The sequence below is a fragment of the Oncorhynchus mykiss genome, chromosome 16 (genome assembly GCF_013265735.2).
Source record: "Oncorhynchus mykiss isolate Arlee chromosome 16, USDA_OmykA_1.1, whole genome shotgun sequence".
In the NCBI taxonomy this organism is placed as follows: domain Eukaryota; kingdom Metazoa; phylum Chordata; class Actinopteri; order Salmoniformes; family Salmonidae; genus Oncorhynchus; species Oncorhynchus mykiss.
This window is the reverse complement of record NC_048580.1, coordinates 77,612,707-77,635,437: the sequence shown is the minus strand read 5'-3', so window position 1 is coordinate 77,635,437 and position 22,731 is coordinate 77,612,707. Positions and strand designations below refer to the sequence as shown.

General features: G+C 48.6%; 1 protein-coding gene across 2 annotated transcripts in view; it reads right to left on the bottom strand.

Moving 5' to 3' along the window:
- Positions 1 to 22,731, bottom strand: part of LOC110492713 (alpha-1,3-mannosyl-glycoprotein 4-beta-N-acetylglucosaminyltransferase C) — a 36,881-nt gene that overhangs the window by 13,105 nt on the left and 1,045 nt on the right. The window contains exons 2-3 of one of the 2 annotated variants that reach the window (XM_036947841.1): positions 16,330 to 16,430; positions 15,284 to 15,398 (exon numbers count right to left, since the gene is read on the bottom strand). In XM_036947841.1, coding sequence (XP_036803736.1) covers positions 15,284 to 15,398; positions 16,330 to 16,425 — 211 coding nt within the window. In that variant the 5' untranslated portion in view covers positions 16,426 to 16,430. Of the gene's footprint in view, positions 1 to 15,283; positions 15,399 to 16,329; positions 16,882 to 22,731 lie in introns of those variants that run through there. The other variant, XM_036947842.1, reaches the window with a different exon arrangement.

The following is a 22,731-nucleotide window of genomic DNA, read 5'->3' as shown; positions in this document are numbered from 1 at the left end:
CAAACTGTCCCTAACCAGAATAGAAAGAGGAGTGGGAGGCCCCGGTGCACAACTGAGCAAGAGGACAAGTACACTAGAGTATCTAGTTTGAGAAACAGACCCCTCACAAGTCCTCAACTGACAGCTTCATTAAATAGTACCCGCAAAACGTAAAGAGTGAAGAGGCGACTACGGGATGCTGGCCTTTTAGAGACACCCCTCAGAGACACCAATACTCCTTAGCCGGCTCACAAGAATGGAATGGTCTACCATATCAAAAGCTTTGGCCAAGTCAATGAAAATAGCAGCACAACACTGCTTAGAATCACAGCAATGGCGACATTGAGGACCTTTAAGGTTGCAATGACACATCCATAACCTGAGTGGAAACCAGATTGCATACCAGAGAGAATACTATAGACATCAAGAAAGCCAGTCAGTTGATTATTAACAAGATTTTCCAAAACCTTTGGTAGGAGAATCAGAATTAGCTAAGTAACTTAAATAAGACATCTTAATTTTCTGCAGAATATGCTTATATGATTGAACTGTTGAACTATTGTTATTATAATGTATCCCGTCAGACTCTGGTGTTGGCAGCTGCACTTCCTGCCTCATATGGGCCTCAGTCACCTGGGGTCCAGAAGGGGAGAAGTCTGGCTTGCCTATCACATGTCACTGTTGCTATGTAGAATATCAGAAAGAGAATAGGGCAAATGAGATCAGAAGGGAACACTGTTTCCATAGGGGAATGTGTATCTAATATGAACCATGTGAAGGGATGGCTCTATTCACTCTGTGTGACTGTATTGTGACCAGCCCCCTTATCGATAAGTTATTTTAATAAAGTTAATATCCTGATTGGTGATTGATTGACCTTGTCTCTCCTCATTATTGATTAAAATATCCACTACAGAGGGCAAAATTGAAAAACATCAAAACAGTAAGGATCAGATTTATCAAACTGCAACAGACCTATATCGATCCTACCCTGCCTTTCTAAAGGTCTTCGAAAGCCAAGTTAACAAACAGATTCACGACCATTTCGAATCCCACCGTACCTTCTCCGCTATGCAATCTGGTTTCAGAGCCGGTCACGGGTGCACCTCCGCCACGCTGCAATGTTCTAAAGGACATCATAACCGCCATCGATAAGAGACATTACTGTGCAGCTGTATTCATGGACCTGGCCAAGGCTTTCGACTCTGTCAATCACAACATTCTTATTGGCAGCCTCAACAGCCTTGGTTTCTCAAATGACTGCCTCGCCTGGTTCACCAAATACTTCTCAGATAGAGTTCAGTATGTCAAATCGGAGGGCCTGTTGTCCAGACCTCTGGCAGTCTATGGGGGTGCTACAGGGTTCAATTCTCGGGCCGACTCTCTTCTCTGTATACATGAAAGATGTCGCTCTTGCTGCTGGTGATTCTCTGATCCACCTCTACGCAGACGACACCATTCTGTATACTTCTGGCCCTTCTTTGGACACTGTGTTAACAACCCTCCAGACGAGCTTCAATGCCATACAACTCTCCTTCCGTGGCCTCCAACTGCTCTTAAATGCAAGTAAAACTAAATGCATGCTCTTCAACCGATCGCTGCCTGCACCTGCCCGCCTGTCCAACATCACTACTCTGGACGGCTCTGACTTAGAATATGTGGACAACTACAAATACCTAGGTGTCTGGTTAGACTGTAAACTCTACTTCCAGACTCACATTAAGCATCTCCAATCCAAAATTAAATCTAGAATCGGCTTCATATTTCACAGCAAAGCCTCCTTCACTCATGCTGCCAAACGTACCTTCGTAAAACTGACCATCCCACCGATCCTCGACTTCGGCGACGTCATTTACAAAATGGCCTCCAAAACACTCTACTCAGCAAATTGGATGCAATCACAGTGCCATTAGTTTTGTCACCAAAGCCCCATATACTACCCACCACTGCGACCTGTACGCTCTCATTGGCTGGCCCTCGCTTCATACTCGTCGCCAAACCCAATGGCTCCAGGTCATCTACAAGTCTTTGCTAGGTAAAGCCCCGCCTTATCTCAGCTCACTGGTCACCATAGCACCCACCCGTAGCATGCGCTCCAGCAGGTATATCTCACTGGTCACCCCCAAAGCCAATTCCTCCTTTGGCCGCCTCTCCTTCCAGTTCTCTGCTGCCAATGACTGGAACAAACTGCAAAAATCTCTGAAACTGGAAACACTTATCTCCCTCACTAGCTTTAAGCACCAGCTGTCAGAGCAGTTCACAGATTAATGCACCTGTACATAGCCCATCTATAATTTTGCCCAAACTACCTCTCCCCCTACTGTATTTATTTATTTAGCTCATTTGCACCCCATTATTTCTCTCTACTTTGCACATTCTTCCACTGCAAATCTACCATTCCAGTGTTTTACTTGCTATATTGTATTTACTTCGCCACCATGGCCTTTTTTTACCTTTACCTCCCTTATCTCACCTCATTTGCTCACATCGTATACAGATTATTTTTCTACTGTATTATTGACTGTATGTTTGTTTTACTCTATGTGTAAATCTGTGTTGTTGTATGTGTCGAACTGCTTTGCTTTATCTTGGCCAGGTCGCAATTGTAAATGAGAACTTGTTCTCAACTTGCCTACCTGGTTAAATAAAGGTGAACTAAATAAAAAATAAAATAAATAAACAAAATCTGATCCCTGCACTCTTTAATATTTATATCAACGAACTGGCCACAATTCTAGAAAAATCCTCAGCCACTTGTGTCCACAATTCAGAGGTTAAACGTCTGCTCTTGGCAGATGACCTGTGCCTTCTGTCACCCACAGTACATGGCCTACAGCAGAGCCTGGACCTGCTAGAACAGTACTACCAGACCTGGGCCCTGACAGTAAACCCCCACAGCACATGGCCTACAGCAGAGCCTGGACCTGCTAGAGCAGTACTGCCAGACCTGGGCCCTGGCAGTAAACCCCCACAGCACATGGCCTACAGCAGAGCCTGGACCTACTAGAGCAGTACTGCCAGACCTGGGCCCTGGCAGTAAACCCCCACAGCACATGGCCTACAGCAGAGCCTGGACCTGCTAGAGCAGTACTGCCAGACCTGGGCCCTGGCAGTAAACCCCCACAGCACATGGCCTACAGCAGAGCCTGGACCTGCTAGAGCAGTACTGCCAGACCTGGGCCCTGGCAGTAAACCCCCACAGCACATGGCCTACAGCAGAGCCTGGACCTGCTAGAGCAGTACTGCCAGACCTGGGCCCTGGCAGTAAACCCCCACAGCACATGGCCTACAGCAGAGCCTGGACCTGCTAGAGCAGTACTGCCAGACCTGGGCCCTGGCAGTAAACCCCCACAGCACATGGCCTACAGCAGAGCCTGGACCTGCTAGAACAGTACTGCCAGACCTGGGCCCTGGCAGTAAACCCCCACAGCACATGGCCTACAGCAGAGCCTGGACCTGCTAGAGCAGTACTGCCAGACCTGGGCCCTGGCAGTAAACCCCCACAGCACATGGCCTACAGCAGAGCCTGGACCTGCTAGAACAGTACTACCAGACCTGGGCCCTGGCAGTAAACCCCCACAGCACATGGTCTACAGCAGAGCCTGGACCTACTAGAGCAGTACTGTCAGACCTGGGCCCTGGCAGTAAACCCCCACAGCACATGGCCTACAGCAGAGCCTGGACCTACTAGAGCAGTACTGCCAGACCTGGGCCCGGGCAGTAAACACCCACAGTACATGGCCTACAGCAGAGCCTGGACCTGCTAGAGCAGTACTGCCAGACCTGGGCCCTGGCAGTAAACCCCCACAGCACATGACCTACAGCAGAGCCTGGACCTGCTAGAGCAGTACTGCCAGACCTGGGCCCTGGCAGTAAACCCCCACAGTACATGGCCTACAGCAGAGCCTGGATCTGCTAGAGCAGTACTGCAGACCTGGGCCCTGACAGTAAACCCCCACAGCACATGGCCTACAGCAGAGCCTGGACATACTACAGCAGTACTGTCAGACCTGGGCCCTGGCAGTAAACCCCCACAGAACATGGCCTACAGCAGAGCCTGGACATACTAGAGCAGTACTGCCAGACCTGGGCCCTGGCAGTAAACCCTAAAAAGATAAAAATAAATGAATGAATTTCCAAAGAATATCCAGATCTCAGGGAATTAGTTCTCAAATGGTACAAAATATATAGAGTACTGCACACACTACAATTACCTAGGTTTAAATATATAGAGTACTGTACACACTACAATTACCTAGGTTTAAATATATAGAGTACTGTACACACTACAATTACCTAGGTTTAAATATATAGAGTACTGAACACACTACAATTACTGAGGTTTAAATATATAGAGTCCTGAACACACTACAATTACTGAGGTTTAAATATATAGAGTCCTGAACACACTACAATTACTGAGGTTTAAATATATAGAGTCCTGAACACACTACAATTACTGAGGTTTAAATATATAGAGTACTGTACACACTACAATTACCTAGGTTTAAATATATAGAGTACAGAACACACTACAATTACCTAGGTTTAAATATATAGAGTACTGAACACACTACAATTACTGAGGTTTAAATATATAGAGTCCTGAACACACTACAATTACTGAGGTTTAAATATATAGAGTCCTGAACACACTACAATTACTGAGGTTTAAATATATAGAGTACTGTACACACTACAATTACTGAGGTTTAAATATATAGAGTACTGCACACACTACAATTACTGAGGTTAAATATATAGAGTACTGAACACACTACAATTACTGAGGTTTAAATATATAGAGTACTGCACACACTACAATTACTGAGGTTAAATATATAGAGTACTGCATACACTACAATTACTGAGGTTTAAATATATAGAGTACTGAACACACTACAATTACTGAGGTTTAAATATATAGAGTACTGTACACACTACAATTACTGAGGTTTAAATATATAGAGTCCTGAACACACTACAATTACTGAGGTTTAAATATATAGAGTACTGTACACACTACAATTACTGAGGTTTAAATATATAGAGTCCTGAACACACTACAATTACTGAGGTTAAATAATAAGCTCAATTGGACACCTTAATGAGGCAGTGTGTCACGTTCTGACCTCTATTTCTGTTGTTTTATATTTATTTAGTATGGTCAGGGCGTGAGTTGGGTGGGCAGTCTATTTTTGTTTTTCTATGTTTTGGGGCATTTCTATGTTTTCGGCCTAGTATGGTTCTCAATCAGAGGCAGGTGTCATTAGTTGTCTCTGATTGAGAATCATACTTAGGTAGCCTGGGTTGCACTGTTTGTTTGTGGGTGATTGTCTATGTTAGTGGCTTGTGTCTGCACAGGTCTCGTTTTGTAGCTTCACGGTCGTATTTGGTTTATTGTTTTCGTTACTCTTTTGCATAGTGTTCAGTCTTTCTTTATTAAAGATTCACCATGGACACTTACCACGCCGCATATTGGTCCTCTGATCCTTCTCGCCTCTCCTCTGCAGACGAAGAGGAGGACGACCGTGACAGAATCACCCACCAACAAAGGACCAAGCGGCGTGGTAGAAAACAGCGACGACAGCGGCAGCAGCAGCAACAACAACAGCGGCCGGTATCACAGGACTCCTGGACATGGGAGGAGATACTGAACGGAGAGGGACCCTGGGCACAGAATGGGGAATATCGCCGCCCCAAAGCAGAGCTGGAGGCAGCGAAAGCTGAGCGGCGGCGATATGAGGAGGCAGCACGGCAGTGCGACAGGTACGAGAGACAGCCCCAAATTTTTTTGGGGGGGAGGCACACGAGGGGTGGAGCTAAGCCAGGTAGCAGACCTGCGCTCACCCCTCGTGCTTATTATAAGCAGCGCGATACTGGGCAGGCACCGTGTTATGCGGTTAAGCGCACGGTGTCGCCAGTACGTGTCCATAGCCCGGTGCGCTATAGGACAGCCCCCCGAGAGTGTCATGCGAGTGCGGGCATCGAGCCAGGGCGTATGGTGCCTGCTCAGCGGGTCTGGTCGCCGGTACGCAGTTTTGGTCCAGGGTATCCTGCGCCGGCTCTGCGTGCTGTGTCTCCGGGGCGCTGGGAGGGTGCAGTGCGTCCTCTGCCTGCGCTCCGCTCGTGCCGGGCGAATGTGGGAATGGAGCCGAAGGGAGAGATGCGTGTAGTAAGCACTAGATCTCCCGTGCTTACCCACAGCCCGGTTCAACCTGTGCCTGCACTCCGGACGGTCCGGGCTAGAGTGGTTATCCAGCCTGGGGAGGTGGTGCCAAGGTTGCGCACCAGAGCTCCAGTGCTCCCCCACAGCCCGGTCCTTCAGGTGCCTCCTCCTAACCCCAAGCCTCCTGAAGGGCTCCCCAGCCTGGTGGTACCTGTGGCAGCCCCACGCACCAGGCTGTCTCTCTGTCTCCTCCCTGCAGGTGGTCCTGTCTGTCCGGCGCCGCTGCCGGAGTCTCCCGCCTGTCCGGCGCCGCTGCCGGAGTCTCCCGCCTGTCCGGCGCCGCTGCCGGAGTCTCCCGCCTGTCCGGCGCCGCTGCCGGAGTCTCCCGCCTGTCCGGCGCCGCTGCCGGAGTCTCCCGCCTGTCCGGCGCCGCTGCCGGAGTCTCCCGCCTGTCCGGCGCCGCTGCCGGAGTCTCCCGCCTGTCCGGCGCCGCTGCCGGAGTCTCCCGCCTGTCCGGCGCCGCTGCCGGAGTCTCCCGCCTGTCCGGCGCCGCTGCCGGAGTCTCCCGCCTGTCCGGCGCCGCTGCCGGAGCCTCCCGCCTGTCCGGCGCCGCTGCCGGAGCCTCCCGCCTGTCCGGCGCCTCTGCCGGAGCCTCCCGCCTGTCCGGCGCCTCTGCCGGAGCCTCCCGCCTGTCCGGCGCCTCTGCCGGAGCCTCCCGCCTGTCCGGCGCCTCTGCCGGAGCCTCCCGCCTGTCCGGCGCCTCTGCCGGAGCCTCCCGCCTGTCCGGCGCCGCTGCCGGAGCCTCCCGCCTGTCCGGCGCCGCTGCCGGAGCCTCCCGCCTGTCCGGCGCCGCTGCCGGAGCCTCCCGCCTGTCCGGCGCCGCTGCCGGAGCCTCCCGCCTGTCCGGCGCCGCTGCCGGAGCCTCCCGCCTGTCCGGCGCCGCTGCCGGAGCCTCCCGCCTGTCCGGCGCCGCTGCCGGAGCCTCCCGCCTGTCCGGCGCCGCTGCCGGAGCCTCCCGCCTGTCCGGCGCCGCTGCCGGAGCCTCCCGCCTGTCCGGCGCCGCTGCCGGAGCCTCCCGCCTGTCCGGCGCCGCTGCCGGAGCCTCCCGCCTGTCCGGCGCCGCTGCCGGAGCCCCTCTGCCCAGAGCAGCTGTCTCTCTGTCCCGAGCAGCTGTCTCTCTGTCCCGAGCAGCTGTCTCTCTGTCCCGAGCAGCTGTCTCTCTGTCCCGAGCAGCTGTCTCTCTGTCCCGAGCAGCTGTCTCTCTGTCCCGAGCAGCTGTCTCTCTGTCCCGAGCAGCTGTCCCTCTGTCCCGAGCAGCTGTCCCTCTGTCCCGAGCAGCTGTCCCTCTGTCCCGAGCAGCTGTCCCTCTGTCCCGAGCTGCCCCTCTGTCCAGTGGGGTCATTGAGAGGGGTGGTCATGCTGAGAAAGCCACGGAGGCGGACAATAAGGCGGACTAAGACAATGATGAGGTGGGGTCCGCGTCCCGCGCCAGAGCCGCCACCGCGGACAGACGCCCACCCAGACCCTCCCCTATAGGTCAAGGTTTTGCGGCCGGAGTCCGCACCTTTGGGGGGGGGGTACTGTCACGTTCTGACCTCTATTTCTGTTGTTTTATATTTATTTAGTATGGTCAGGGCGTGAGTTGGGTGGGCAGTCTGTTTGTTTTTCTATGTTTTGGGGCATTTCTATGTTTTCGGCCTAGTATGGTTCTCAATCAGAGGCAGGTGTCATTAGTTGTCTCTGATTGAGAATCATACTTAGGTAGCCTGGGTTGCACTGTTTGTTTGTGGGTGATTGTCTATGTTAGTGGCTTGTGTCTGCACAGGTCTCGTTTTGTAGCTTCACGGTCGTATTTGGTTTATTGTTTTCGTTACTCTTTTGCATAGTCTTCAGTCTTTCTTTATTAAAGATTCACCATGGACACTTACCACGCCGCATATTGGTCCTCTGATCCTTCTCGCCTCTCCTCTTCAGACGAGGAGGAGGACGACCGTGACACAGTGAATGAACTGAGAGAGAAAGCATGCAGGGCATTCTACGCCATTACAAAGCAAATTCAAATTGAAATACCTATTAAAAGTTGGCTAAAACTAATTGAATGTATCATTGAACCAACTGCACTTTATGGCAGTGAGGTGTGGGGTCCACTTGCAAAACAGGATTTCATCAAATGGGACAAACACCCCATTGAAACTGCATGCAGAGTTCTGTAAGATTCTCCTACATGTCCAGAGGAAAACTACAAACAATGCATGCAGGCCAGAATTAGGCCAGTATCAACTATTAAAATAAATAAAAATAGCAATTCAGTTTAGGAAACAATACAATGACCCCCTCTCATATAATTACCAAACCCTGCAATGCCAAGGGCTGAGCAAAGACAATAATCCCCTCATTCAGCTGATCCTGAGGCTGAGTTCACTAACCTGTTCTACTAACACACTGAAGCCTCAGGACCAGACCATCCAATCAATCAGGATAAACCAAATTACAACACAGTTAAAACAAAACCGCATTACCTATTGGGAAACAACAAGCACAAAGCAAAATGCAGCGCTATCTGGCCCTAAATCGACAGTACACCGTGGCTAACTATTAGACCATAGCTACTGATCAAAACCTTAGAAAAACCTTGACAAAGTACAGTGAGCACAGCCTTGCCATTGAGAAGGGAAACAGGAAAACCTGGCTCCCTGTAGAGGAAAGGCTGTACAACCACTGCACAACAGCAGAACCTGGCTCCCTGTAGAGGAAAGGCTGTGCAACCACTGAACAACAGCAGAACCTGGCTCCCTGTAGAGGAAAGGCTGTACAACCACTGCACAACAGCAGAACCTGGCTCCCTGTAGAGGAAAGGCTGTGCAACCACTGAACAACAGCAGAACCTGAGACGGAGCTGCATTTCCCGACAAAATTTCAAAAATATAAAACAATTAGAGGGTGTAATTTTCCCAAATGTGAAACCCTGTAGAGGAAAAGCTGCATCACAGCAGAACCTGAGACAAAATGTCAACAAATTAAAACAATTAGAGACCAGAGGGCCGTTCTGCTCCTAACCAACTGTGCTATTTTGTTGTGTTGTTGTTGTACATAAATCAGAGGGCTGATATAAATACTATGCATGCCAGTCTCTCTTGGCTAAGAGTTGAGGAGAGACTGACTGCATCACTTTTTATAAAGAAGCATTGATGTGTTGAAAATCCTAAATTGTTTGTATAGTCAAATTACACACAGCTCTGACACACACATTTACCCAACCAGACATGCCACCAGGGGTCTTTTCACAGTCCCCAAATCCAGAACAAATTCATGAAAGTGTACAGTATTATAGAGAGCCCTTATTGCATGGAACTTCCTTCCATCTCATATTGATCAAATTAACAGCAAACCTGGTTTCAAAAAAGAGATAAAGCAACACCTCACGGAACAACGCCTCTCCCCTATTTGACCTAGATAGTGTGTGTGTATGCATTGATATGTACTATAGGGTACAGTGGGCTCCAAAATTACTGCCACCCCTAACTGGCAATGCACAAACAATACTTTAAACAAATATAAACAATATAATTATAGAGATAAATTCAAAATACCAACATGTGAGAAATACTGTATTTTATTAATGTTTCAATGGAACCAACCAAAATCATTGCTTGATTTAATAAAAAAATCAACGTCCTCCAAATCAAGGTTTCACAATTAATGGCACCTTTAAATATTATTGTAAATAACATCTACCAAAATTAAACCAGGAACTACATTCCACTTATTTAAGTTGATCTAAGTTTTAAGGAACTACTACTTCCTGTTTCACTAGGCATGCAATATCCCTTTGTCATCCAACACCATGAAGAAAGGAACTGGCAGTTCAAAAGAGACAGATGGTCGTAGACCTTCATAAATCTGGTCATGGCTACAAGAAGATCCACAAACGATTGAATATACCACTGAGCACTGTTAGGGCAATTATTTAAAAAAATTCTAAAGATAAGGAACAGTTGAAAACCTCACGGGTAGAGGACGCAAATGCATTTTGCCCCCCAGGAGAGGGAGGAGGATGGTGAGAGAAGCAACAAAATCCCCAAGAATCACTGTGAAAGAATTGCAGGCCTTGGTGGCGTCTTGGGGTCACCAGGTTTCAAAAAGCACCATCAGATGCCACCTCCACAACCACAGGCTCTTTGGAAGGGTTGCCAGAAGAAAGCACCATCAGACTCCACCTCCACAACCACAGGCTCTTTTGAAGGGTTGCCAGAAGAAAGCACCATCAGACTCCACCTCCACATCCACAGGCTCTTTGGAAGGGTTGCCAGAAGAAAGCACCATCAGACTCCACCTCCACAACCATAGGCTCTTTGGAAGGGTTGCCAGAAGAAAGCCCTTAATGACCCCAAGACACAGACGCAAGCACTTGGAGTTTCCAAACGTCATTTAAATTATGACTGGAAGAAGGTGCTCTGGTCAGATGAGACCAAAATGGAACGTTTTGGTCAGATACAGCATCAGCATGTTTGGCATCGAAACAGAGATAGAAGGAGAGGCACCTCACACCCACTGTGTAATATGGAGGGGGGTCAGTGATGTTTTGGGTCTGTTTTAATTCCAGAGGTCCAGGGGCACCTCATACCCATGGTGAAATATGGAGGGGGGTCAGTGATGTTTTGGGTCTGTTATAATTCCAGAGGTCCAGGGGCACCTCATACCCACGGTGAAATATGGAGGGGGGTCAGTGATGTTTTGGGTCTGTTTTAATTCCAGAGGTCCAGGGGCACCTCATACCCACGGTGAAATATGGAGGGGGGTCAGTGATGTTTTGGGTCTGTTTTAATTCCAGAGGTCCAGGGGCACCTCATACCCACGGTGAAATATGGAGGGTGGGTCAGTGATGTTTTGGGTCTGTTTTAATTCCAGAGGTCCAGGGGCACTGGTTAAGATTGATGGCATAATGAATTCCACCAAGTATCAGGCAATTTTGGCTATATGGCCACTCAACTAGTTATATACGGCCACTCAACCAGTTATATAAGGCCACTCAACCAGTTATATAAGGCCACTCAACCAGTTATATAAGGCCACTCAACCAGTTATATACGGCCACTCAACCAGCTGTATAAGGCCACTCAACCAGTTATATATGGCCACTCAACTAGTTATACACGGCCACTCAACCAGCTGTATAAGGCCACTCAACCAGTTATATATGGCCACTCAACTAGTTATATACGGCCACTCAACCAGTTATATACGGCCACTCAACCAGCTGTATAAGGCCACTCAACCAGTTATATACGGCCACTCAACCAGCTGTATAAGGCCACTCAACCAGTTATATAAGGCCACTCAACCAGTTATATACGGCCACTCAACCAGTTATATACGGCCACTCAACCAGTTATAAAAGGCCACTCAACCAGCTGTATAAGGCCACTCAACCAGCAGTATAAGGCCACTCAACCAGCTGTATAAGGCCACTCAACCAGCTGTATAAGGCCACTCAACCAGCTGTATAAGGCCACTCAACCAGCTGTATACGGCCACTCAACCAGCTGTATACGGCCACTCAACCAGCTGTATACGGCCACTCAACCAGCTGTATAAGGCCACTCAACCAGTTATATACGGCCACTCAACCAGCTGTATAAGGCCACTCAACCAGTTATATAAGGCCACTCAACCAGTTATATAAGGCCACTCAACCAGTTATATACGGCCACTCAACCAGTTATATAAGGCCACTCAACCAGTTATATAAGGCCACTCAACCAGCTGTATAAGGCCACTCAACCAGCTGTATAAGGCCACTCAACCAGCTGTATAAGGCCACTCAACCAGCTGTATAAGGCCACTCAACCAGCTGTATAAGGCCACTCAACCAGCTGTATAAGGCCACTCAACCAGTTATATACGGCCACTCAACCAGTTATATACGGCCACTCAACCAGTTATATAAGGCCACTCAACCAGCTGTATAAGGCCACTCAACCACTTCTATAAGGCCACTCAACCAGTTATATAAGGCCACTCAACCAGCTGTATAAGGCCACTCAACCACTTCTATAAGGCCACTCAACCAGCTGTATAAGGCCACTCAACCACTTCTATAAGGCCACTCAACCGCTTATATATGGCCACTCAACCAGCTGTATAAGGCCACTCAACCACTTCTATAAGGCCACTCAACCAGCTGTATAAGGCCACTCAACCAGCTGTATAAGGCCACTCAACCACTTCTATAAGGCCACTCAACCAGCTGTATAAGGCCACTCAACCAGCTGTATAAGGCCATTCAACCACTTCTATAAGGCCACTCAACCAGCTGTATAAGGCCACTCAAACAGCTGTATAAGGCCACTCAACCAGCTGTATAAGGCCACTCAACCAGCTGTATAAGGCCACTCAACCAGCTGTATAAGGCCACTCAACCAGCTGTATAAGGCCATTAACAAACAGGAAAATGCTCATCCAGAAGTGGCGCTCCTAGTGGCCGGGGACTTTAATGCAGGCAAACTTACATGCGTTGTACCTCATTTCTACCATAATGTCACATGTGCAACCAGAGGGAAAACACCTCTAGACCATCTTTCCTCCACACACAGAGATGCATACAACGCTCTTCCTCGCCCTCCAGCTGGAATATGTTCCGGGATTCATCCAATGGCATTGAGGAGTATACCACCTCAGTCACCAGCTTCATCAATAAGTGCATTGACAATGTCATCCCCTCAGTGACTGTACCTACATATCCCAACCAGAAGCCATGGATTACAGGCAACATCCGTATCGAGCTAAAGGCAAGGAGTGGGAAACTAGTCCGAACGCCTATAAGAAATCCCGCTATGCCCTGAGACGAACCATCAAACAAGCAAAGCGTCAATACAGGATTAAAGATTGAATCCTACTACACCGGCTCTGACGCTCGTCGGATGTGGCAGGGCTAGAAAACTATTATGGACTACAAAGGGAAACACAGAGGAGAGCTGTCCAGTGACGCGAGCCTACCAGACGAGCTAAATGTATTTTATGCTTGCTTTGAGGCAAGCAACAATGAAGCATGCATGAGAGCACCAGCTGTACCAGTCGACTGTGTGATAACGCTCTTGGTAGCCGATGTGAGCAAGACCTTGAAACAGGTCAACATTCACAAAGCCGCGGGGCCAGACGGATTTCCAGGACATGTACTCAAAGCATTTGCAACTGTCAAGTGTCTTCACTGACATTTGTAACCTCTCCCTGACCCAGTCTGTAATACCTACATGTTTCAAGCAGACAACCATAGTCTCTGTGCCCAATGAAGTGAATGTAACCTGCCTAAATGATTACCGCCCCGTGGCACTCACGTCTGTAGCCATGAAGTGCTTTGAAAGGCTGGTCATGGCTCACATCAACAGTATCCTCCCGGACACCCTAGACCCACTCCAATTCACATACCGCCCCAACAGATCCACAGATGACGCAATCTCAATCGCTCTCCACACTTCCCTTTCCCACCTGGACAAAAGGAACACCTATGTGAGAATGCTGTTCATTGACTACAGCTCAGCGTTCAACACCATAGTGCCCTCAAAGCTCATCACTAAGCTAAGGACCCTGGGACTAAACACCTCTCTCTGCAACTGGATCCTGGGCTTCCTGACGGGCCGCCCCCAGGTGGTGAGGGTAGGCAACACCACGTCTGCCATGCTGATCCTCAACACTGTGGCCCCTCAGGGGTACGTGCTTAGTACCCTCCTGTACTTCCTGTTCACTCATGACTGCAAGGTCAGGCACGACTCCAACACCATCATTAAGTTTGCTGATGACACAACAGTGTTAGGCCTGATCACTGTAAACAATGAGACAGCCTATTGGGAGGAGGTCAGAGACCTGGCTATGTGGTATCAGGACAACAACCTCTCCCTCAATGTGACTAAGACAAAGGAGATGATTGTGTATGTTACTCTGTTCAGTAGGTGTGTGTGTGTTACTCTGTTCAGTGGGAGGTGTGTGTGTTACTCTGTTCAGTGGGAGGTGTGTGTGTTACTCTGTTCAGTAGGAGGTGTGTGTGTGTTCCTCTGTTCAGTGGGTGGTGTGTGTGTGTGTTCCTCTGTTCAGTAGGAGGTATGTGTGTTCCTCTGTTCAGTGGGTGGTGTGTGTGTGTTTACTCTGTTCAGTGGGAGGTGTGTGTGTTTACTCTGTTCAGTGGGAGGTGTGTGTGTGTTTACTCTGTTCAGTGGGAGGTGTGTGTGTTCCTCTGTTCAGTGGGTGGTGTGTGTGTGTGTGTTCCTCTGTTCAGTAGGAGGTGTGTGTGTTTACTCTGTTCAGTGGGTGGTGTGTGTGTTCCTCTGTTCAGTGGGAGGTGTGTGTGTGTTTACTCTGTTCAGTGGGAGGTGTGTGTGTTTACTCTGTTCAGTGGGAGGTGTGTGTGTGTTCCTCTGTTCAGTAGGTGTGTGTGTGTGTTTACTCTGTTCAGTGGGAGGTGTGTGTGTGTTCCTCTGTTCAGTGGGTGTGTGTGTGTTTACTCTGTTCAGTGGGAGGTGTGTGTGTGTTACTCTGTTCAGTAGGAGGTGTGTGTGTGTGTTACTCTGTTCAGTAGGTGTGTGTGTGTTTACTCTGTTCAGCGGGAGGTGTGTGTGTTCCTCTGTTCAGTGGGAGGTGTGTGTGTGTTACTCTGTTCAGTGGGAGGTGTGTGTGTGTTACTCTGTTCAGTGGGAGGTGTGTGTGTGTTCCTCTGTTCAGTAGGAGGTGTGTGTGTGTTACTCTGTTCAGTAGGTGTGTGTGTGTTTACTCTGTTCAGTGGGAGGTGTGTGTGTGTTCCTCTGTTCAGTGGGAGGTGTGTGTGTGTGTGTTCCTCTGTTCAGTGGGTGGTGTGTGTGTTCCTCTGTTCAGAAGGTGTGTGTGTGTGTGTGTTCCTCTGTTCAGTAGGTGTGTGTGTGTGTGTTCCTCTATTCAGAAGGTGTGTGTGTGTGTGTGTGTTACTCTGTTCAGTAGGAGGTGTGTGTGTGTGTGTTACTCTGTTCAGTGGGAGGTGTGTGTGTTTACTCTGTTCAGGGGGAGGTGTGTGTGTGTTCCTCTGTTCAGAAGGTGTGTGTGTGTGTGTTCCTCTGTTCAGTAGGAGGTGTGTGTGTTCCTCTGTTCAGTGGGAGGTGTGTGTGTGTTTACTCTGTTCAGTGGGAGGTGTTCCTGCCAGTAGTTGATAAGAGACGTTCAGCGGCAGGTACCCTCCCTTGTCTATCCACGATGCATCGCTGGAGAAAGTCTGCCACTCCTCCACCCACTGAAACACACACACACACACACACACACACACGTCATAATGCACGGAGCAGCAAGAACAGCAACACAATGATTTTCTGTAGTGGATGGAGACCATGTATGGCAGGGCAGGGCGGTTCAGCAGCATTCAGCCTGGTTTCCCGGTAGATAACAGCTTGGCTTGGAGCCCATCAGTTAGTCAGCTTACCATAAACGTGTTTAATTATTATACACTACCGTTCAACAGTTTGGGGTCACTTAGAAATGTCCTTGTTTTTGAAAGAAAAGTACATTTTTTTGTCCATTAAAATAACATCAAATTGATCAGAAATAAAGTGTAGACATTGTTAATGTTGTTAATGAATATTATAGCTGGAAACGGCTGATTTTTAATGGAATATCTACATAGGCCCATTATCAGCAACCATCACTCCTGTGTTCCAATGGCACGTTGTGTTAGCTAATCCAAGTTTATCATTTTAAAGGCTAGTTGATCATTAGAAAACCCTTTTGCAATTATGTTAGCACAGCTGAAAACTGTTGTTCTGATTAAAGAAGCAATTAACCTGGCCATCTTTAGACTAGTTGAGTATCTGGAGCATCAGCATTTGTGGGTTCGATTACAGTCTCAAAATGGCAGGTACTATTGTTGTTAAAAGACAAGCACATTTCTAAGTAACCCCAAACGTTTGATAGGTAGTGGATATACATAACCTTGAGTTAAGGTTATTGTATTAACTGTGCTATACAAACACAGTTTATTTACAGTATTATTATCACCCAGCCTTAGTCTGAGCGCACGCACGCACACACACACACACACACACACACACACACACACACACACACACACACACACACACGTCACTGATTCAATCCATTTCAACCTGACCCTCAATGTGTCTTTGCAAATGACTGCCACTGCCAACATGTGATTGTGTGTGTGTACCCACGGTGCTCCTGAGGTCCAGAGGGAGACTGAAGTAAAGGATGGCGAGGAGGAGGAAGACTGCTCCCATGGTAACGCTCTTCTTATAGGTCCACCGCATCGCCCCTAACACACAGTCAGCACATCAGGAAATTATTCAGTAGGTGTTTACAGACAGGTAGAAGTGAGACAGGAGACAGGTAGAAAAGAGACAGGCAGTAGAGATGAAAGGCAGGCAGTAGAGAGACGGACAGGCAGTAGAGAGACAGACAGGCAGTAGAGAGACGGACAGGCAGTAGAGAGACAGACAGGCAGTAGAGAGACGGACAGGCAGTAGAGAGACGGACAGGCAGTAGAGAGACGGACAGGCAGTAGAGAGACGGACAGGCAGTAGAGAGACGGACAGGCAGTAGAGATGAAAGGCAGGCAGTAGAGAGACGGACAGGCAGTAGAAATGAAAGGCAGGCAGTAGAGAGACGGACAGGCAGTAGAAATGAAAGGCAGGCAGTAGAGAGACTGACAGGCAGTAGAGAGACTGACAGGCAGTAGAGAGACTGACAGGCAGTAGAGAGACTGACAGGCAGTAGAGAGACTGACAGGCAGTAGAGAGACGGACAGGCAGTAGAGAGACGGACAGGCAGTAGAGAGACGGACAGGCAGTAGAGAGACGGACAGGCAGTAGAGAGACGGACAGGCAGTAGAGAGACGGACAGGCAGTAGAGAGACGGACAGGCAGTAGAGATGAAAGGCAGGCAGTAGAGAGACAGACAGGCAGTAGAGAGACGGACAGGCAGTAGAGAGACGCACAGGCAGTAGAGAGACGCACAGGCAGTAGAGAGACGGACAGGCAGTAGAGAGACGGACAGGCAGTAGAGAGACGGACAGGCAGTAGAGAGACGGACAGGCAGTAGAGAGACGGACAGGCAGTAGAGAGACAGACAGGCAGTAGAGAGACAGACAGGCAGTAGAGAGACAGACAGGCAGTAGAGAGACGGACAGGCAGTAGAGAGACGGACAGGCAGTAGAGAGACGGACAGGCAGTAGAGAGACGCACAGGCAGTAGAGAGACGGACAGGAAGTAGAGAGTCGGACAGGCAGTAGAGAGACAGACAGGCAGTTCCCTACCTCCTCCCGCTGCCACCTGCCTCCTCCATTTTTGCGGTAATGCTGTAATCAATTGGTTGTACTCTTGGTTTGAGCAGACCTTCCCAAACAATTCTGATAACTCCATGAAGGACATAACTCTACCATTCCACTTTACAATATCATTTAAAAACCAAATACCCTTTTCAAAAAGCCATAATATTTGTTCCATCTTTTCAGGGGGATGAAATTAAAATTGTATCCAGCTCTGCAATGCTTGTTTGAAAAACAGAGATACTTTGACAATGAAAATGAGACATGGCAATCGGCACAAAGACAAAAAGACAATTTTTAAACAATGGATGAGCTTTTCTTAGTAATCTACTTGAGAACCATTTAGGGTTCAAATAATACTGTTGAATAAGTGAAGTTTTAGAGGGAGGTTTAGTGTTTTTATATTTCATAATCTCAACCCACTCAATTTATATTTATTATTCAGAGAGACTTTCCTTTTTTCTGGTTTAGCGTCCCAGAAAAAGCTAAATATTTTTTGCTCATATGATTTGAAAAACGAATCATCAGGAGTAGGCAGAACCATAAGTGAGTGAGTAGCCCATAAAATTGTCAGAGACTCCAGTAGCCAAGGTATAGACTGTTTTCTCTGCTACCGCACAGCTGTACCAGAGCGCCAAGTCTAGGACCAAGAGGCTCCTCAACAGATTCTACTCCAAAGCCATTAGACTACTGAACAAGTCATAAAAACCGCCACCGGACAATTTACATTGACCCCCCCCCCCCCCCACTTCACTCCCACCTACATGTACAGATTACCTCAACTGGCCTGTACCCCTGCAAACTGACTCAGTACCGGTGCCCCTGTATATAGCCTCCACATCGACTCTGTACCAGTACCCCCTGTATATAGCCTCCACATTGACTCTGTACTGGTACCCCCTGTATATAGCCTCCACATCGACTCTGTACCAGTACCCCCTGTATATAACCTCCACATTGACTCTGTACCGGTACCCCCTGTATATAGCCTCCACATTGACTCTGTACCGGTACCCCCTGTATATAGCCTCCACATTGACTCTGTACTGGTACCCCCTGTATATAGCCTCCACATCGACTCTGTACCAGTACCCCCTGTATATAGCCTCCACATTGACTCTGTACCGGTACCCCCTGTATATAGCCTCCACATTGACTTTGTACCGGCACCCCCTGTATATAGCCTCCACATTGACTCTGTACCGTAATACCCTGTATATAGCCTCCACATTGTCTCTGTGCCGGTACCCCCTGTATATAGCCTCCACATTGACTCTGTACCGGTACCCCCTGTATATAGTCTCCATATTGACTCTGTACCGGTACCCCCTGTATATAGCCTCCACATTGACTCTGTACCGGTACCCCCTGTATATAGCCTCCACATTGACTCTGTACCGGTACCCCCTGTATATAGTCTCCACATTGACTCTGTACCGGTACCCCCTGTATATAGCCTCCAAATTGACTCTGTACCGGTACCCCCTGTATATAGCCTCCACATTGACTCTGTACCGGTACCCCCTGTATATAGTCTCAACATTGACAATGTACTGGTACCCCCTGTATATAGTCTCCACATTGACTCTGTCCCGGTACCCCCTGTATATAGCCTCCAAATTGACTCTGTACCGGTACCCCCTGTATACAGCCTCCACATTGACTCTGTACCGGTACCCCCTGTATATAGTCTCCACATTGACTCTGTACTGGTACCCCCTGTATATAGTCTCCACATTGACTCTGTACTGGTACCCCCTGTATATAGCCTCCACATTGACTCTGTACCGGTACCCCCTGTATATAGCCTCCACATTGACTCTGTACCAGTACCCCCTGTATATAGCCTCCACATTGACTCTGTACCGGTACCCCCTGTATATAGCCTCCACATTGACTCTGTACCGGTACCCCCTGTATATAGTCTCAACATTGACAATGTACTGGTACCCCCTGTATATAGTCTCCACATTGACTCTGTCCCGGTACCCCCTGTATATAGCCTCCAAATTGACTCTGTACCGGTACCCCCTGTATACAGCCTCCACATTGACTCTGTACCGGTACCCCCTGTATATAGTCTCCACATTGACTCTGTACTGGTACCCCCTGTATATAGTCTCCACATTGACTCTGTACTGGTACCCCCTGTATATAGCCTCCACATTGACTCTGTACCGGTACCCCCTGTATATAGCCTCCACATTGACTCTGTACCAGTACCCCCTGTATATAGCCTCCACATTGACTCTGTACCGGTACCCCCTGTATATAGCCTCCAAATTGACTCTGTACCGGTACCCCCTGTATACAGCCTCCACATTGACTCTGTACCGGTACCCCCTGTATACAGCCTCCACATTGACTCTGTACTGGTACCCGCTGTATACAGTCTCCACATTGACTCTGTCCCGGTACCCCTTGTATTTAACCTCCACATTGACTCTGTACCGGTACCCCCTGTATATAGCCTCCACATTGACTCTGTACCAGTACCCCCTGTATATAGCCTCCACATTGACTCTGTACTGGTACCCCCCTGTATATAGCCTCCACATTGACTCTGTACCAGTACCCCCTGTATACAGCCTCCACATTGACTCTGTACTGGTACCCCCTGTATACAGTCTCCACATTGACTCTGTACCGGTGCCCCCAGCATATAGCCTCCAATTTGACTCTGTACTGGTACCCCCCTGTATATAGCCTCCACATTGACTCTGTACCAGTACCCCCTGTATATAGTTTCCACATTGACTCTGTACCGGTACCCCCTGTATATAGCCTCCACATTGACTCTGTACCGTAACACCCTGTATATAGCCTCCACATTGACTCTGTATTGGTACCCCCTGTATATAGCCTCCACATTGACTCTGTACCGGTACCCTCTGTATATAACCTCCACATTGACTCTGTACCGGTACCCCCTTTATATAGCCTCCACATTGACTCTGTACCGGTACCCCCTGTATATAGCCTCCACATTGACTCTGTACCAGTACCCCCTGTATATAGCCTCCACATTGACTCTGTACCGGTACCCCCTGTATATAGCCTCCAAATTGACTCTGTACCGGTACCCCCTGTATACAGCCTCCACATTGACTCTGTACTGGTACCCCCTGTATACAGTCTCCACATTGACTCTGTCCCGGTACCCCTTGTATTTAACCTCCACATTGACTCTGTACCGGTACCCCCTGTATATAGCCTCCACATTGACTCTGTACCAGTACCCCCTGTATATAGCCTCCACATTGACTCTGTACTGGTACCCCCTGTATATAGTCTCCACATTGACTCTGTACCGGTGCCCCCAGCATATAGCCTCCAATTTGACTCTGTACCGGTGCCCCCTGTATATAGTTTCCACATTGACTCTGTACCGGTACCCCCTGTATATAGCCTCCACATTGACTCTGTACTGGTACCCCCTGTATATAGTCTCCACATTGACTCTGAACCGGTACCCCCTGTATATAGCCTCCACATTGACTCTGTACCGGTACCCCCTGTATATAGCCTCCACATTGACTCTGTACCGTAACACCCTGTATATAGCCTCCACATTGACTCTGTATTGGTACCCCCTGTATATAGCCTCCACATTGACTCTGTACCGGTACCCTCTGTATATAACCTCCACATTGACTCTGTACCGGTACCCCCTGTATATAGCCTCCACATTGACTCTGTACCGGTACCCCCTGTATATAGCCTCCACATTGGTTCTGTACCGGTACCCCCTGTATATAGCCTCCACATTGACTCTGTACCGGTACCCCCTGTATATAGCCTCCACATTGACTCTGTACCGGTACCCCCTGTATATAGCCTCCACATTGACTCTGTACCAGTACCCCCTGTATATAGCCTCCACATTGACTCTGTACCGGTACCCCCTGTATATAGCCTCCACATTGACTCTGTACTGGTACCCCCTGTATATAGCCTCCACATTGACTCTGTACCGGTACCCCCTGTATATAGCCTCCACATTGACTCTGTACCGGTACCCCCTGTATATAGCCTCCACATTGACTCTGTACCAGTACCCCCTGTATATAGCCTCCACATTGACTCTGTACCGGTACCCCCTGTATATAGTCTCCACATTGACTTAATACTGGTACCCCCTGTATATAACCTCCACACTGTTATTCTTATTGTGTTACTTTACATTATTACTTTTTATTTTGGTAAATATTTTATTCTTCTTCAACTGCACTGTTGGTTCAGGGCTTGTAAGTTTGTTGTAAGTTGTAAGTAACAGGTGAGATAAAACCAGGGCCTGTAGGACCTGACTACACTACTGAACAGTAGAACAGGTGAGACAAAACCAGGCCCTGTAGGACCTGACTACACTAATGAACAGTAGAACAGGTGAGACAAAACCAGGGCCTGTAGGGCCTGACTACACTACTGAACAGTAGAACAGGTGAGACAAAACCAGGCCCTGTAGTACCTGACTACACTACTGAACAGTAGAACAGGTGAGACAAAACCAGGCCCTGTAGGACCTGACTACACTAATGAACAGTAGAACAGGTGAGACAAAACCAGGGCCTGTAGGGCCTGACTACACTACTGAACAGTAGAACAGGTGAGATAAAACCAGGGCCTGTAGGACCTGACTACACTAATGAACAGTAGAACAGGTGAGACAAAACCAGGGCCTGTAGGGCCTGACTACACTACTGAACAGTAGAACAGGTGAGACAAAACCAGGGCCTGTAGGACCTGCCTTGTTGATATTGTTGCTAAGAGGGTAGAAGAGGGTAGAAACTAGGACCTGTAGAACCTGTAGAACCTGCCTTGTTAATAGTGTTGTTAAGAGGGTAGAAACTAGGGCCTGTAGGACCTGCCTTGTTGATAGTGTTGTTAAGAGGGTAGAAACTAGGGCCTGTAGGACCTGCCTTGTTGATAGTGTTGTTAAGAAGGTAGGAACTAGGGCTTGTAGGACCTGCCTTGTTGATAGTGTTGTTAAGAAGGTAGAAACTAGGGCCTGCAGGACCTGCCTTGTTGATAGTGTTGTTAAGAAGGTAGAAACTAGGGCCTGTAGGACCTGCCTTGTTGATAGTGTCGCTAAGAGGGTAGAAACTAGGGCCTGTAGGACCTGCCTTGTTGATAGTGTTGTTAAGAAGGCAGAAACTAGGGCCTGTAGGACCTGCCTTGTTGTTAGTGTTGTTAAGAAGGTAGGAACTAGGGCCTGTAGGACCTGCCTTGTTGATAGTGTTGTTAAGAAGGTAGGAACTAGGGCCTGTAGGACCTGCCTTGTTGATATTGT